At 38.8% G+C, this 15,432-nt stretch overlaps 2 protein-coding genes across 3 annotated transcripts in view; one reads left to right on the top strand and one right to left on the bottom strand.

Annotated features, from left to right (window-relative positions):
• Positions 1 to 34: 34 nt before the first annotated feature.
• psmb4 (proteasome 20S subunit beta 4) lies at positions 35 to 9,771 on the bottom strand. Its single transcript, XM_057827594.1, has 8 exons — positions 9,619 to 9,771; positions 9,126 to 9,252; positions 6,844 to 6,923; positions 6,618 to 6,764; positions 2,297 to 2,378; positions 2,111 to 2,227; positions 231 to 319; positions 35 to 149 (listed from the first exon to the last, which is right to left on the bottom strand). Exons 1-8 carry the CDS (start codon positions 9,735 to 9,737, stop codon positions 137 to 139), a joined length of 774 nt encoding a protein of 257 aa, XP_057683577.1. The 5' UTR covers positions 9,738 to 9,771; the 3' UTR covers positions 35 to 136.
• A 776-nt stretch (positions 9,772 to 10,547) lies between these two features.
• Positions 10,548 to 15,432, top strand: part of tmem65 (transmembrane protein 65) — a 12,504-nt gene continuing 7,619 nt past the window's right edge. For both annotated transcript variants that reach the window (XR_009061901.1, XM_057828306.1), the window contains exons 1-6: positions 10,548 to 10,932; positions 11,159 to 11,203; positions 14,809 to 14,876; positions 14,946 to 15,000; positions 15,192 to 15,234; positions 15,301 to 15,406. Coding sequence is in view for 1 of the 2 variants with exons in the window: in XM_057828306.1 (XP_057684289.1) it covers positions 10,713 to 10,932; positions 11,159 to 11,203; positions 14,809 to 14,876; positions 14,946 to 15,000; positions 15,192 to 15,234; positions 15,301 to 15,406 (537 nt within the window). In the remaining variant the exon portion in view is untranslated. The remainder of the gene's footprint in view (positions 10,933 to 11,158; positions 11,204 to 14,808; positions 14,877 to 14,945; positions 15,001 to 15,191; positions 15,235 to 15,300; positions 15,407 to 15,432) is intronic.

Genomic DNA, 15,432 nt, shown 5'->3' with positions numbered 1-15,432 from the left:
ATTGATATATTGATACAGGAATATAAACTACAAAAGATAATAAAGCAATCTTTGATTGAACACATTTATTTAAATGATACAAAAGTGGCAAGAAACAAACATTTGCATGAAAACAAAGCGTGGCTCCCCCTTGTGTTCACTCGAAGCCCCTGCAAACAAAAAGAACAAGAACGGGTACTCGTGCCGCTTTCATTTGACCTCGGGAAGCTGGTGTGACCTTTGACCCTCACCTGACCATGTGCGCGATGTCCCAGTTAGTTTCAGAAGACAGCGGGCCCAAGATCTCCACGCCCTCCTCCGTTACGACGGCAACCTCATACTGAAACGACAAACGTTAAACGTCCAATCGGTTTGGACTGGGAGCGGCGGTGGCGTAATTTAGTCAATTTTCTGACAGCCGTTTTCAAATTGTACTATTGGAAAAATTCATTTTAAAAACGATATGGAGTGCAAAAAATACTTTAGATTTAAGATATGATACACACTTGTGTAAAAAAAATAATATTAATAAACCTTTCACGGGGCAAGTGTCTATTTTTGGTAATTATTTATTTTTAATATTAATAATATAAATATCTTTGTATTTGTTTTATTTTTGGTACCATTTTCAACTGTAATTGATTAAATTTCAATTAAAAACAATTGTTTAAAATTTATATGATATATAAATTATATTTAAATGAGTGCCCTATTATTGAGTATACAATATTTTATAAAAATTAAACATATGTATATATACATATGGCGGAAAACACAGACGAGGCTGAAAAAGCAGTTTCTGCTCTTGCACCCCTCTTTGAAATAAACTGCTATATTTTAAGCCAAAGGAACTGTTGTGTTTGATAGAACAATATGTCGATATGCTGCCATAGCAGATTCATGGCGCATCAAGTCTCTGAACTATTTTTAATTTGTCCGTTTTATCACTTTGAAAAAAGGAAAACACTCAGGTGACTTAAAGTTCCGCTCTGAGACCCCAAATTTGGCCAACTTTCAAAATTGTCCGATACGCACGTGTGACACATCATTGAAAAGCTTAAAAGCTCAATTTTCTGGGGGAAGAAAAATTTTGAACAGGAGGGTATTTTAAAAAAAATATTTATTTTTTAAACCGTGAAACCTTATCTGGAGGTGAGAGCATGAAAGAGCAGAATTAAAGACGCCATGATTTTAACGAGATATTATCAAGTACTTACCTTGTTTCGATCCAAATTCTCCATGTAGCATGTATCAGTGAGTGTCAAGACACAGCTGGGATTGGCCACAGCTGGATTTTTGGGAGATTTTATGGGTAAAACATGGTAATATAACAAGGGTCGCGATGCAGAAATCGCAGACATCAAGGAGTGGTTGAGATTTTCATTTTCATACATTTACCCTTTTAAACTTTTTTTTTTCAATTTTTCTTTGTTTGGATCGATAATCATCTAAAATACTGGGGAAAATGCGACAGTAATGAAAAAAAAAATACAATTAAGCGATAGTTATGATGTAGATATCCGTGAATTTTTTACAGTTGCTAATTTTTTCATTGTGACGTAATTTGTAAAAGTTTAAAATATGCGAGTGAATAATTTTTTTGTGTTTTAAAAAAAAAATTTTTTAAGCTAAATATTAGACGTCGAATGAATGATTCTAAGCTAAAAATGACGAATAATAAACACGGTTACTTACCTTCTTTCTATGGCTAGGTTGAAACAAAAGCGGCTGCGCGACGTCTGTAAACCGGGGTTTACAGGGTAAAACGGACAAACTAAAAATAGTTCAGGGACTTGATGCGCCATGAATCTGCTATAGCAGCATATAGACATATTGTTCTATCAAACAACAGTTCTTTTGGCTTAAAATACAGCAGTTTTTTTCAAAAGAGGGGTGCAAGAGCAGAAACTGCTTTTTCAGCCTCGTCTGCGTTTTCCGCCACATATATTATAATTTTACTGTGTTCCTGTTGCTGGTGTGGTCTGCAAGTGATAGGAAAACTGGCATTGCTAGTGATCTTTCTTTCCAAAGTAGTCTTAAGTCTTATTTTGAAACAATACGAGTCTGCTTTCCTTCAGAATATTTCACCTGTTTGAAGTGAAAGAGGTCTGGAAACAAACAAATTACTCACTCTGTTGTATGAGCGTGCATCTCTGTAGTAGAGAACTTTAAGGCAGCGGTCGATCAGCCGGCGAGCTTCATCTTTGCTCAACTCCGGCTGCTTCTCCAGAGCGTCCCGCATCAGCGGCTGCAGACGCGCAAAAGGTTATACGCCGAGCTCGCCCGGACGCCGACACCGAGGAGGGGAGTCACCCACCTGAGCCAAGTAGGCGCCATAGCCGGTGGCTACTGAGGGTGCCTCGTAAGCCACACCCAGTTTGTCCACGTAACCCAGGAAACTGCAAAAAAAATGTGCAAAATGTGCAAAATGCCAACTCGCAACACCTCAACGCCTGAATTTACATTTAACAAACATACATCGCAAAGCATCGGCGAAATACAGAAAGGGTCACGAGTCTTGAGATTTTGCACCACTCAGATGAATGACAGAATCTAAAAACTTTTGACCAAATGTGCACCCCCCGTGAAAATAAAAAATCCGCCACGTAGAGGCGGAGCTTATTTACAATGCTCAATGTATTTACTCAGCTTAAACAGCACTGGAAAGAAATACATGCAAGACATGTTGTTTCCCTTTTTTTCCTCAAAAAAACAAAAAAACAAAAAACAAAAACGTATACTTTAACAAATGGTTTTTAAACACTGCAAATGTGAAAATTATGATATAAATGAGATATGAAGAGAGTGCCCAAAAAATTTTTTTTAGATGCATCGCGATTTGACACATGACGATTCGATTACGATTCATAAATGTTCAAAAACGATGATTTTTCCCCTAATAACTAATATGACAGCCGCTAGGAACGGAACGCAATTCAAGACACGTCTGCCGCCAGCACACCTTTAACGGATGCATGCACAACGTGATGATGGATGCTGCTGGTTACCGAGCGAAAGATTTACTCCTTTTCAAAAGACTCGAAAATAAATTTATGTATGAGACAGGCAGGGACCGACCCGGCGGTTGCGCTTTGGGTCCTCTTCTATGCGCAAGTTATTTTTTAGGGCGAGAGGGGAAGACAGATAGTTTGTTGCTCTTGTCTTTCAGTTGTCCAGCAGTAGGTTCAAGTCGTGTTAATTGGAAAAAGTCCCTATTGTTTTGACAAGTCCCGTGTCCGTCTATCACAGGTGAGTACACGAACCCTCCTGTACTGATTAACTTTTTTTTTGGTTGTTTTTGAGATGTTACTAGTTAGCGCCGAGCGTTATGCTAATTAGCGACTTCACTAACATGTATTTCCATGTCAAGTTGTGCATTTTTTGGTGGTGTACAAAAGATGCAGAACGTGGTAACACTACAAACAGGCAAACACAAATCTGTGTGAAAACAAAGTATATTGGTTAAAAGAAGTCCTATTTCTAATGACACTTGGTTTGTTTCCAGAAAATGTGGAATTCATTCCACCAGTGTAAATTTTATTGTATTGTTGAGAGAAAAAAGTACTGCCTTTGAAACAGCTAATGTTTTTGCACCTTCCTGTGAAAAAGAGCATCTGAAGGTCAGCGTGTGCTGTATAGGCACATTGAAAAATAAGTACTGCCTTTAAAATGGTTAGTGTTTTTGCAATTCCTTGGCAGCTTTTTGTTGTATGGGCATGTTTCCATTGTTCCTGTATAATCATTAGGATATTTTAAATAAATAATGGACACAAATTTGTTTGGGTACTTCATTAGTTAGTAATGTACGATGCATCGATAATCGTGATCGTCAATACCGTGATTATCGTACAATAAACAAATCGTAGCACCCTGAATTGTAATCGAATCGAATGTTGGGGTGCCCAAGATGGCACACCCCAATGAGATATATAGATAAAGGAAAACAATAATATGTACATGTCAGTGACGTGCAGTGAGGTTCATGGTTGGTGAGGCACTGACTCCTTTAGTGTCAGATTTCCAAATATATAAACCAAAAACGGTAGCTTATTCAATTGGCTACTGGTTATTTCATATCTCATCAGCATTCTTCACAAAACACGCACACACGGTACATATTATCGATACGTAAAAGTAAGAAAATAACATGCATTTGCCCCACACCCTCAATGTGTTGGTCGTCGCAATTCTATAATTCATGCAACATAAAAGAGTAAAGAGTGGTGTACAAAGCCACAGAATTCAATTCTGACCTTTAGTGAAATATTCAGTTGTTTTTAAAACTTTTAATTCTGATACTTTAATCAATTTATTACAGATTGTTTTTCTTTTCACACTTTTTGTTTAGCAAAGAATATTTTATTTAAGGCCAAAATTTAGTTTTTAAATATTCTATTGTATTTTTCTTGGTCTAAGCTCTTTTTTTTTAATATATATATAAGATTGAAATGAAAACTGTTTGTGCTCTTGCGCCTGTCCTTCACCACAAAAACCGGCATTACTTTGGAAGGGCATAGGTTTGGTATCAACATTCGTAGGGACGATATAACAGCATAACCTGCATGTAGGTACACTTTTTGCTGGGGACGGGACATTAATTACACCAAACAGATTGGATGCAGGGGGCAAAGGGCCACATTTCTCATGTATATGAACCTAATTAATTAATAGGCAAAATAATCAATGCAAAATAAATCCTTATCTTCTGATAATAACTTTTACATGCATTGGTTCAGATGATACACTGTTCGATTCAAATCTTTGTTTTCAAAAAATACTAAAGAAACATTTTGAAAACTTCCTGAATAAATGTCTGGTTTTTATTAGCAAACAAACATAATGAAAATATTTCACTTAATAATGGTAGGGTCAATTCTATCCTTACAACATATGGAACTATTGAAAGATCTAAATTCTCTATATAACTGAACATTATATCATGCAAAAAAGGTAAGGTTGCTTAAAAGTTGGTGGGGACAATTTTAGCACCCTGAAGAGTTGGTAGTGTTATGTCCCTACCGTCCCCATGCAAACCTACGCCCTTTTTGTAAAAGTCCTCCTTATTTTCCTTTACTTTAAAAAAAAATCTCTCCGCCTCAATGGAGAGGATTGCTTCAATTAGATCGTTCTGTGTTCTATTTGACAAACCAGAAAACACAGTGGATGTGTCCAAAAGTCTAGCTAACCTTTCATCTTTCTCAGCAAAACCATGTAATCGTTCTACATATATGCCACGTTTAGAAGAGCTTACACGCTCATCGTTACCACGAAATGTTAACTCCTGTTTAGCTAGGATGCAGGTTGCATTAATGAGGTCTTTCAAACTCTTTTCTTTACCTTAACTTTTGAGGATGCTACCGTTGAGCTTCCGCTGTTCGTCAAAGCCAAATCGATCCTTGAGCTTCCAAAAGTTTTTAAAGCAATCAGGCTTTGAATGTGAGTGGTCGAGCTCTCATGTTTGCTGAGGTTTCGTCGTAGTTTTTTAATGTCACAATATCTCGTGTTAGTCCAGACATTGGCACAAGTTGAGAAGAAAAGGCAGGGAAAGCAGCAAAGGCGATTTTTCGAAGGACAGCCACATAGCCAGTCTTTTCGGGTGTACCAGTCCGTTTGAAAAGCGCGAGTTATCTTCTGTCCCGTAGTTTGAAGCAAACCTTCTAGCTCTGGTGTTGTGTTAACCGCGTCCACATTTAACGGAAAGTCCAGTTTCACGTACGCCCCCTTGCAGTGCGGCAGCATGTGCCTTTTCACTGCGGTTTTATGTCCCATTAGCAAAACTAAATATGTCGTTAACAAACATTAAACTTTAAGGGATAAAGACATTAGCCAGAATGTGGAAAATCAGGTCAAATAAACGTATCTGGAAACATTATAACGGCGACATGCAGATGTACGGCAACCAGCACGCTCCAATTCCATGTATCAACCCAGTTTGTTATGGATTGCGCAATCAGAGGTGAGGCTTTACTCGTTGCTGCCGCACCTCTCGTTTCATTTCTTTATTTGAACAGGAAAAAGGCAAATTCAGCGATTTTGACTATAAAAAATGTTTGAAATGAGTCATACATAAAGAGCAATGGACAAATATTCATATAAATTTGATGCTATAATTATTTTTTTGTCATGATGACAGGTGAGGCTCTGCCTCACCTGCCTCCCCTGACCGCACGTCACTGGTACATGTATAAATGCATACATCTTAACAATTTTAAATAAAATAGTGTATTTTTTGACAGGAAAAAAATCCATGATGGACTGAGGGTACCAAGTTTGAAGCTTGAGGTAACAAGGAATCACTGTACATAAAAATAGTAATGATAAAAAAATATATTCAGAAAAAGTTTTTAAAAATGCAACAATTAGAAAATTTTAAAAATGTTTTTTTTGAGTTTGGAAATTTCCCCGAAAAAATATTTTGATTTAATTTTCTTTATTTTTTTGTAAATAGTACTTTATATTTTTAGTATTTCCTGTATTTACTTTTTTCTTGTGCATTTTAAAAAATTATTAAATTTTTTTATTGTGGAATTTTAGCTCCATTTCCAATTGAATTACTACTACTATCATACATTTATGCAATGCTTTATGTATATTTGTTAACTTGTTGGTTAACATTAAGGGCGACCGATCGGTCAGACCTTTGTCCGTGGTAGAATCCGGCGATGACGACGGTGTTCCAGAGCGGGTTCATCCTACAGCGGCGGTTGTACATGACCCTGGTGAGCCATGAGTGCATGGCCTTGGGGCTGTAGCTGTGTCCGTCGCCCACCAGCTCCTCGTCAATGCTGTTGCAAAATACAGCTCAATTTTCATTCCTCTCCTACAGTACACTTTAGGCTTTCAAAACCAAGAATGGACACTTACACCATCTGCTCGATGACCTGCTTGAGGTACTGGTAGTCGGCGTAGTCGCCGGAAGCGCCCAGGATGGTGCTTTCGTTCACCTGAAACATACATCAACCTTAAAACCAAAAATATTGAACTCACTGACTGTCAATGAGGACGTAAGACATCTAGTCCATTAGATGTTTGTGCCCGAACAATGACTAACAACCAGTACATTTGACTTTTTTTGCTCTGACTTCATCTGGCAACTAATCAATTTTAGTGCTGCAACGATTAATCGAATAACTCGAGTAATTTGATTAGAAAAAAGCTTCAAATCAAATTTTGATGCTTCGAGGATTCGTTTAATTAGAGTGGCATTGTAATGGTTTATTGAGTTGGGTGAATAGCCTTCCTCTAGTGGCAACAGTGAATATGACATAACTCATTTAACATGGCTAAATCCAGCTGCTCTCTGTTAAGACCAACATAAGGCAAGTTTTTTTTTTAGCTACTATTTTTTTATGCATTCATAAATTTTTAATAATAAATAAAGATTAGAAGTTTTTTTGGTGGGAACATGTGTTTGAATGATTCGTTAAGAGCATTGTTTAAAAAAAAAAAAAAAAAAGCACTTTATAGCATTTAAGTTGCAGACTTTTGCTGTGCAAGTTAGCAAACTATTGTTTTGTCGTATTTAGATCCTCATTTACGTTTTTTTATACCGTTTGAGACTAAGCTCAGGTATTTTCATTTAATTTTAAATGAAAGTGCTATTCTGCATGGTTTGAAGAATCACTCTGTAATTTTATTACAACAAAATAACAATTGGCTAACTTACATAACAAAAGTCCGCTAGCTTAAATGCTATAAAAAGCTTTTTTTTTTTTTTTTTTTTTTAACAATGTTCTTAACAAATGGTTCAGACACATATTCCCACAAAAAACGGTGAAATATACCTATAAACAACTTTACGAATGCATTAAAAAACATAAGCTAGAACAAAAACTCAGCTTATGTTGGTCTAAACAGGGAGCAGCTGTATTCAGCCACGTGAAATGAGGCAGACTAGAGGGCAGTGTATTCACCCAAATCAATAAAACTAAATGCAAACACGTTCAAAACAAACCATTACAACACCACATCAATCAAACGTATACTGGAAGCAGCAAAATTTAATTTGAATCTTTTTTTCTTATCGAATACTCGAATTAATCGATTAATCGTTGCAGCACTACTGGGGACCAATCAATTTGACAACTTGTGCCATTTGGCGACCGATCAATTAGACTGTCTGCCCTTATACTGTACCAACTTATTTAGTGCTGCAACGATTAATCGGTTCACTCGAGTATTCGATTACAAAAATATATTTGAATTAACTTTTGTTGCTTCGAGTATTCATTTAATTAAAGTGGCGTTGTAATGATTTATTATGAAAGTGTTTGCATTTAGTTTTATTGATAAGGGTGGATACACTGCCATCTGGTCTGTCTTTTTTCACATGGCTGAATCCATCTGCTCCCTGTTAAGACCCACATACGCCAAGTTATTGTATGAGCTAATGTTTTTTAATTCATTCATAATTTAGTTTATAGGTATATTTAGCAGTTTTTTTGTGGGAATATGTGTCTGAACTATTTGTTAAGAGCATTGTAAACAAAAACAAACTTTATTATTTTATAGCACTTAAGCTAGCGGAATTTTTCTATGTAAGTTAGCCAATTGTTCTTTAGATGTACATAAATCCTCATTAAAAAATTTATATATACCGTTTGAGGCTCAGCTCAGGTATTTTAATTTTTCATGTTCCTTATCCGAATGCCCAATTATTCGAACTAACTAGTCCATCGATTAATCGACTACTAAAATATTCGATAGCTGCAGCCCACAGGTGTAAAACCGATTCCAGAAAGGGCCAAGTGGGTGCTTGATTTTGTCCCAACCGATACAACGCAGAGAGTTTAACCAAAGAACTCCCTGCTGAAACAAGCAGCACCTGACAAAGTTTAACTGATTACACATGTAAAAGTTCTAATTGGTGAAAAGGTGTCCTCTTCATTGGTTGGAAAGCAAACGTGCACCCACTTGGCCCTTTCTGGAATTGGTTTGACACCTGTGCTGCGGCCCTTAACACATTACCTGCCATTGACAATGACAGATGTCCAAATAATTAAATTGGGAAGACTGGCTGTGAATGCTCATGTTTTGATGTCATCGATGGTGTTTGACGCCCAATCCATTTTGACTGAGAGGGGTCGAATTAACAAACATCTATTTGCCCCTTAATTTCAATGGTATGAAAGGCCAAGACGCGTCACCTTCATAAGGCGAGAGATGTTCCGGAACCTGGCCAGGGAGCCATAGGAGCCCAGCATATCGGCCGCCATGATGACGCCGCCCGTGAATTTGACGGCCAGCACCGACGTTCCCGTCACCATAGGAGTCCTGCGAGCAAGATTACAATTCAAACAATTTAAAAACGTGAATATCTGACAGTAAACGCCCGTTACAAATTGTGCCACAAGTGTTTTTTCGTTTCGTGTTAGTTACAATTCAATAATCAAGAACAAAAAGTCGATAAATTACTAAATGACAGTCTGTGCTAACGTTAGCTTGCTAATTTAATCAACAAATATAAGCGGATGAACGATTTTGAACAAAATCTGACAAGCGTTAAAAGGCATCCTGACAACAGTTAGCCTAGCAACATTAGCTCGACGATGATACAGCAGCGGCGCTCGAAGCGAAAGTAAACGGCTTAAATTTAGAAATGGACCGGAAAATATACGACGACGGAAGCTAGGCGCTCACAATGTGCGTCGAATCGGAGCTGCAGCCGAACTTGGACCGCCGATGCCAGGGAACGAATAAAACTCGCCCGGTTTAGGGCCATTCTCCCAAAAGTTGAGCTTCAATCCGCCGGTCGCCATTTTTGGAATTATTTATAGGAAGTGACGTCACTATTGGAGGCTGCCTTGTAGAGGCTTGACTTCACGTTCGTGGCGCCGTCTGCTGTTAAAATTGAGCAGCTACATGTGGAATTGTTGACGCATGGCTGCAGAGTTGAGTTGCATTAAAAATGAGTTGTTAATTTAAAAATAAAAAAAGACTTGTTTTTACGTTGATGAGCACACAGCAACTTTGTCAAGAGACAACTCACAAACACATCGATAACCTTCCTACTGTTCAATCAATTTTAGAAATTAACTCATTGGCTGCCATTGACGGCGACAGACGTCCAATCATTCCTGGGTTTGACGTCTCCGTCAGTAAATGAGTTTCATTGCAATTATTGGTCGATTAAGCAACTCAACAAAAATAACAAATCAGAAAATATTGTGTGTTACCGATAGAATTTGCAAATTTTACAGTCATTATATTGCAATTTTGAGGGATTAAAGTTTGGAAAACGTTTCGTGACAAAATATTACTTTATGATAAGTGGAGAATAAAATGCTTTAATATGAAAAGTCGTACCTAGTAGCTAATTTGGCTAGCTGCAGTCTGCGTCCGTTTTAATCTCATATTACGTAAAATTACTTTCTTCTCATAACATATAATGTTAAGTAGTATTACAAGTTTAACACGTAATATTACGATTTTGATCCCGTTATATTACGTCTTAATTCTTGTAATTTTTTGTTAAAAAAAAAAAAAAAAAAAAAGGTCACTCTTCGGAAAAGCTGAATCCTGACGTTTTATCCTGAAGGCTAAAACCGGATGTGCACTTCCTTCACTCTATGTGACTTGACCGCACCTCGCAACTTCTTGGACGCCCAGCCCGACAACCGAGTGGACTCGTCAAAGTGGTCATTTCGTTTGTTTTTATTTGTTTTAATCGGGGAAGCTGCAAGACCGATCGAGCGATTAGGAAAGAGCGGAACATTTGAGTCGTTTTGCTGGCCATGCTGCGCTTTTGCGCGGCGGCGGTTCGGCTTCAGCTTCGGCTCCACCCGGGTCGAGTGGCCTGGCAGCGCCAGCTCGGAACCCACGGCCGAAAGGAGCCTAGGGAGCCCCTCAACTCACCCAAACGGGCCAAAGAGTTCATCTACCGGCTTCAGGCCGGCGAGAGGAGCTGCTTGCTGAAAGAGCTCCAGAACTTTGAGTCTATCGCCATCGCTCAAGGTGCGTCTTTCTCTTGCGTCACTTCCGTGTCAAGGGCTCACCTGGCGGGATTTTAATTCCTTTTCCATCGAGAATGTTCAGCGTCACTGACGTCGATAGACTTTCGACCCGTATATCGCCGTCAATCAGTTAAAATGGGGGTTTTCTGTTTGTTTTTGTCGTACTCCCTAGAAGTACAAGTTTTAAAAAAATATTGCCGATTTATTTTGCTTTCTTTCTTCCATAGAGACCGTGGAACCTTCACCACCAACTGCTGCACAAATCAGATATGGTTAGCACAAACACTCCAACACGCTTTTTAGATAAAAAAATAATAAAAAATTATATATATACCATTTTCTTTTATTTTTGCATTTTTATTATTTACATAGTTTCATTTTTTTAAATTTCAACATTGTATAACTATTTTCCCAGTTTTTTTTTTCATTTCATACTGATTCTTTTTATTTTGTCGTTTTTTCATTTGAAATTTCAAGTAATTTATATTATTTTAATCACCTATAAGTATTTTATTTGTTTATATTTTTCTTTTTCTTTTTTTATATTTTGTAGAATTTTTAGTTTCTACTTTGACATCAATTTAACTTTTTTTTGTATATACACTACCAATTAAAAGTTTGGAGTCACTTAGAAATTTCCTCCTTTTTAAAAGAAAAAGTTTTTTTTTCAATGGAAATAACATTAAACTAATCAGAAAAACACTATTCATTATTAATGTGGTAAATGACTATTCAAGCTGGAAACGTCCGGTTTTAATGCAATATCTACGTCGTTTCGGAAAGAGGCCCATCTACACCAAACATCACTCCAGTGTTTTAATGATACAGTGTGCTTGCTAGTTGCCTTAGAAGGATAATAGGCGATTAGAAAACCTTGTGCAATTATTTTGGCACAGCTCAAAACAGTTTAGGTGGTGAGAGAAGCTATAAAACCGACCTTCCTTTGAGCTAGTTGTGTATCTGGAGCATCACTTTTGTGGATTTGATTAAACTCTCAAAATGGCCAGAAAAAAGACAACTTTCACATGAAACTCGACAATCTGTTCTTAGAAATGAAGGCTATTCCATAAGAGAGACTGCCAAGAAATTTAAAATTTCCTATAACGCTGTATACCACTCCCTTTATAGAGCAGCACAAACAAGATCTAACCAGAGCAGAAAGAAGCGGGAGGCCCCGCTGCACAACCGAGCAAGAAGACAAGTACATAAGAGTCTCTAGTTTGAGAAATAGATGCCTCGCAGGTCCTCATCTAGCAGCTTCATTGAATAGTACCCGTAAAACACCAGTGTTAATGTTGACAGTGAAGAGACGACCCTGGGATCCTGGTTTTCAGGGCAGCGTGGCAAAGAAAAAAACTTTATCTGAGACTGGATAATAAAAGGAAACAATTAATTTGGGCAAAAGAACACAGACATTGGACAGAGGAAGATTGGAAAAAGTGTTATGAACAGACAAATCGAAGTTTGAGGTGTTTGGACTTTGGATCAAAGAGAAGAACATTTGTGAGATGCAGAACAACTGAAAAAATCCTGGAAGAGTGCCTGATGTCATCTGTCAACCATGGTGAAGGTAATGTGATGGTCTGGGGTTGCTTTGGTGCTGGTAAAGTGGGAGATTTGTACAAGATCAACGGGATTTTAAATTAAGGCTATCACTCCATTTTGCAACACCATGCCATACCCTGTGGACAATGCTTGATTGGAGTCGATTTCATCCTACAACATCATAGTGACCCAAAGCACACCTCCAAATTGTGCGAGAACTATTTAGGAAAGAAGTATGCAGCTGATATTCTATCTGTAATGGAGTGGCCAGCACAGTCAACAGATCTCAGACCCATTGAGCTGTTGTGCGTTGGCCGTATGGTACGCAAGAAGTGCCCACTTGAGGGAGGTGCTTCTGGAAGCGTGGAGTGAAGTTTCTCTTCTTCTCAACAAATTAACAGCGTGTACACTATAGGTCTGCAAAGCTGCAATTGTTGCAAAATGAGCATTATTTGATAAAAGCCAAGTTTGAAGGAGAAAATTATTTCAAACAAAAATCCTTATTTCCAACCTGGTCAATGTCTTGTCTATATTTTCTATTAATTTTGAAACTCATTTTAAAAATAAAATTGTGACTTTTGAAGGAAAACAAAAAATTGTCTGGGTGACCCCAAAGTTTTGAACGGTAGTGTGTATATACATACATATATATTCAGTGGGGAGAACAAGTATTTGATACACTGCCGATTTTGCTGGTTTTCCCACTTGCAAGCCATGTAGAGGTCTGTAATTTGTATCATAAGTTCTCTTCAACTGTGAGGGAAGGAATCTAATACAAAAATCCAGAAAATCACATTGTATAATTTTTAAATAATAAATTTGTATCTAACTGCATGAAATAAGTATTTGATACATTACCAACTAGTAAATATTTCGGCTCTTAGTTCTTTTTTCAGAACCTCTCCTGTTCTCCACTCATTACCGGAAGTAACTGCACCTGTTTGAACTTGTTGCCTGTATAAAAGACACCTGTTCACATGCTCAAACAAACAAATTCCAACCTCTCCACAATGGCCAAGACCAAAGAGCTGTGTAAGGACATCAGGGATAAAATAATAGACCTGTACAAGGCTGGGATGGGCTACAGGAAAATAAGCAGGCAGCTTGGTGAGAGGGTCACAACTGTTGGAGCGATTATTAGAAAACGGAAGAACTTCAAGTTGACGGTCAATCTGCCTCGTTCTGGGGCTCCATACAAGATCTCACCTCGTCGGGCATCACTGATCATGAGGAAGGTGAGGGATCAGCCCATAACTACACGGCAGGACCTGGTCAATGACCTGAAGAGAGCTGGAACCAGAGTCTCGAAGAAAACCATCGGAAACACATTACGCCGTCATTGATTAAAATCCTACAGCGCACGCAAGGTCCTACTGCTGAAGCCAGTGCATGTCCAGACATGTCTGAAGTTTGCCACTTACCATCTGGATGATCCAGAGGAGCAATGGGAGAAGGTCATGTGGTCGGATGAGACCAAAATTGAACTTTTTGGTCTAAACTCGGCTCGTTGTGTTTGGAGGAAAAAGAAGGATGGGTACAACCCCAAGAACACCATCCCAACCGTGAAACATGGAGGAGGAAACATCATTTTTTGGGGCCGCTTCTCTGCCAAGTGTACAGGACGACTGCACCGTATTGAGGGGAGGATGGATGGGGGTATGTATCGCCAGATCTTGGCTGACAACCTCCTTCCTTCAGTGAAGATGGGTCGTGGCTGGGTCTTCCAGCATGACAACGACCCAAAGCACACAGCCAAGGCAACTAAAGAGTGGCTCCGTAAGAAGCATCTTAAGGTCCTGGAGTGACCTAGCCAGTCACCAGATCTGAACCCGATAGAAAATCTATGGAGGGAGCTGAAAGTCCGTGTTGCCCGGCAGCAGCCCCAAAACCTGAAGGCTCTGGAGAAGATCTGCATCGAGGAGTGGGCCAAAATCCCTGCTGCAGTGTGTGCAAACCTTGTCAAGGACTACAGGAAACGTTTGGTATCTGTAATAGCAAACAAAAGTTTCTGTACCAAATATTAAGTTCGAGTTTTGTGATGTATCAAATACTTATTTCATGCAATTAAATGCAAATGTATTATTTAAAAATCATACGTGATTTTCTGGATTTTTGTATTAGATTCCGTCCCTCACAGTTGAAGAGACCTTATGATACAAATTACAGACCTCTACATGCTTTGCAAGTGGGAAAACCAGCAAAATCGGCAGTGTATCACATACCTGTTCTCCCCACTGTATACTGTATATACATATATATAAAATGTCTTTCCTGACACATTGATTCTAACGCCTACCATTTCACACTGCCTCGTATTCTCTTACGTTTTCAGTGTTGTTCCACAACACGCTTCCGTTCATCGGCTTCGGTTTCCTGGACAACGCCATCATGATCTCTGCCGTGAGCGACGCCGACTGACGCGCTTTGCCTCCTTGTCGCTGTCGCTCATCTCGTTTTTATTTCTATCAGGGAACGCAGATCGAGCTTTCTATCGGAATCACGCTGGGCATCTCCACCATGGCCGGTAAGTTCCCAAAGTGCCATAGACGTCCAATACATTTGAAGCGGTAGGGTCAGCAGCGAATGAACGAACCCTCCGGCTTCAAATGGATTGCACGTCTATTTGGGATAAACTAATAGAAATGCTATTTCTTAGTACTCCGCGATACTGATGATGTCATTTTAGTGCCAGTTTTTGTTTTCGTGTTTTCGCAGCCGCCGCCCTAGGGAACCTGGTATCCGATTTGGCGGGTCTCGGGTAAGAATTTTTTTGACTTTCAACATCTACCCTGACTTGAAAAAAACAAAAATGCCTCGCACCTAGCTTGGCGGGTTACGTGGAGGCCCTGGCGTCCAAACTGGGCATGCAAGTCCCAGACCTGACCCCGAAGCAGGCCGACATGTGGCAGACGCGGCTCAGCTCGCACATGGTGGGTAGACAAATCCGGCCAGGACA

Source organism: Corythoichthys intestinalis, chromosome 22 (genome assembly GCF_030265065.1).
Source record: "Corythoichthys intestinalis isolate RoL2023-P3 chromosome 22, ASM3026506v1, whole genome shotgun sequence".
Lineage (NCBI taxonomy): Eukaryota > Metazoa > Chordata > Actinopteri > Syngnathiformes > Syngnathidae > Corythoichthys > Corythoichthys intestinalis.
This window is presented reverse-complemented; position numbering and strand designations above follow the sequence as displayed.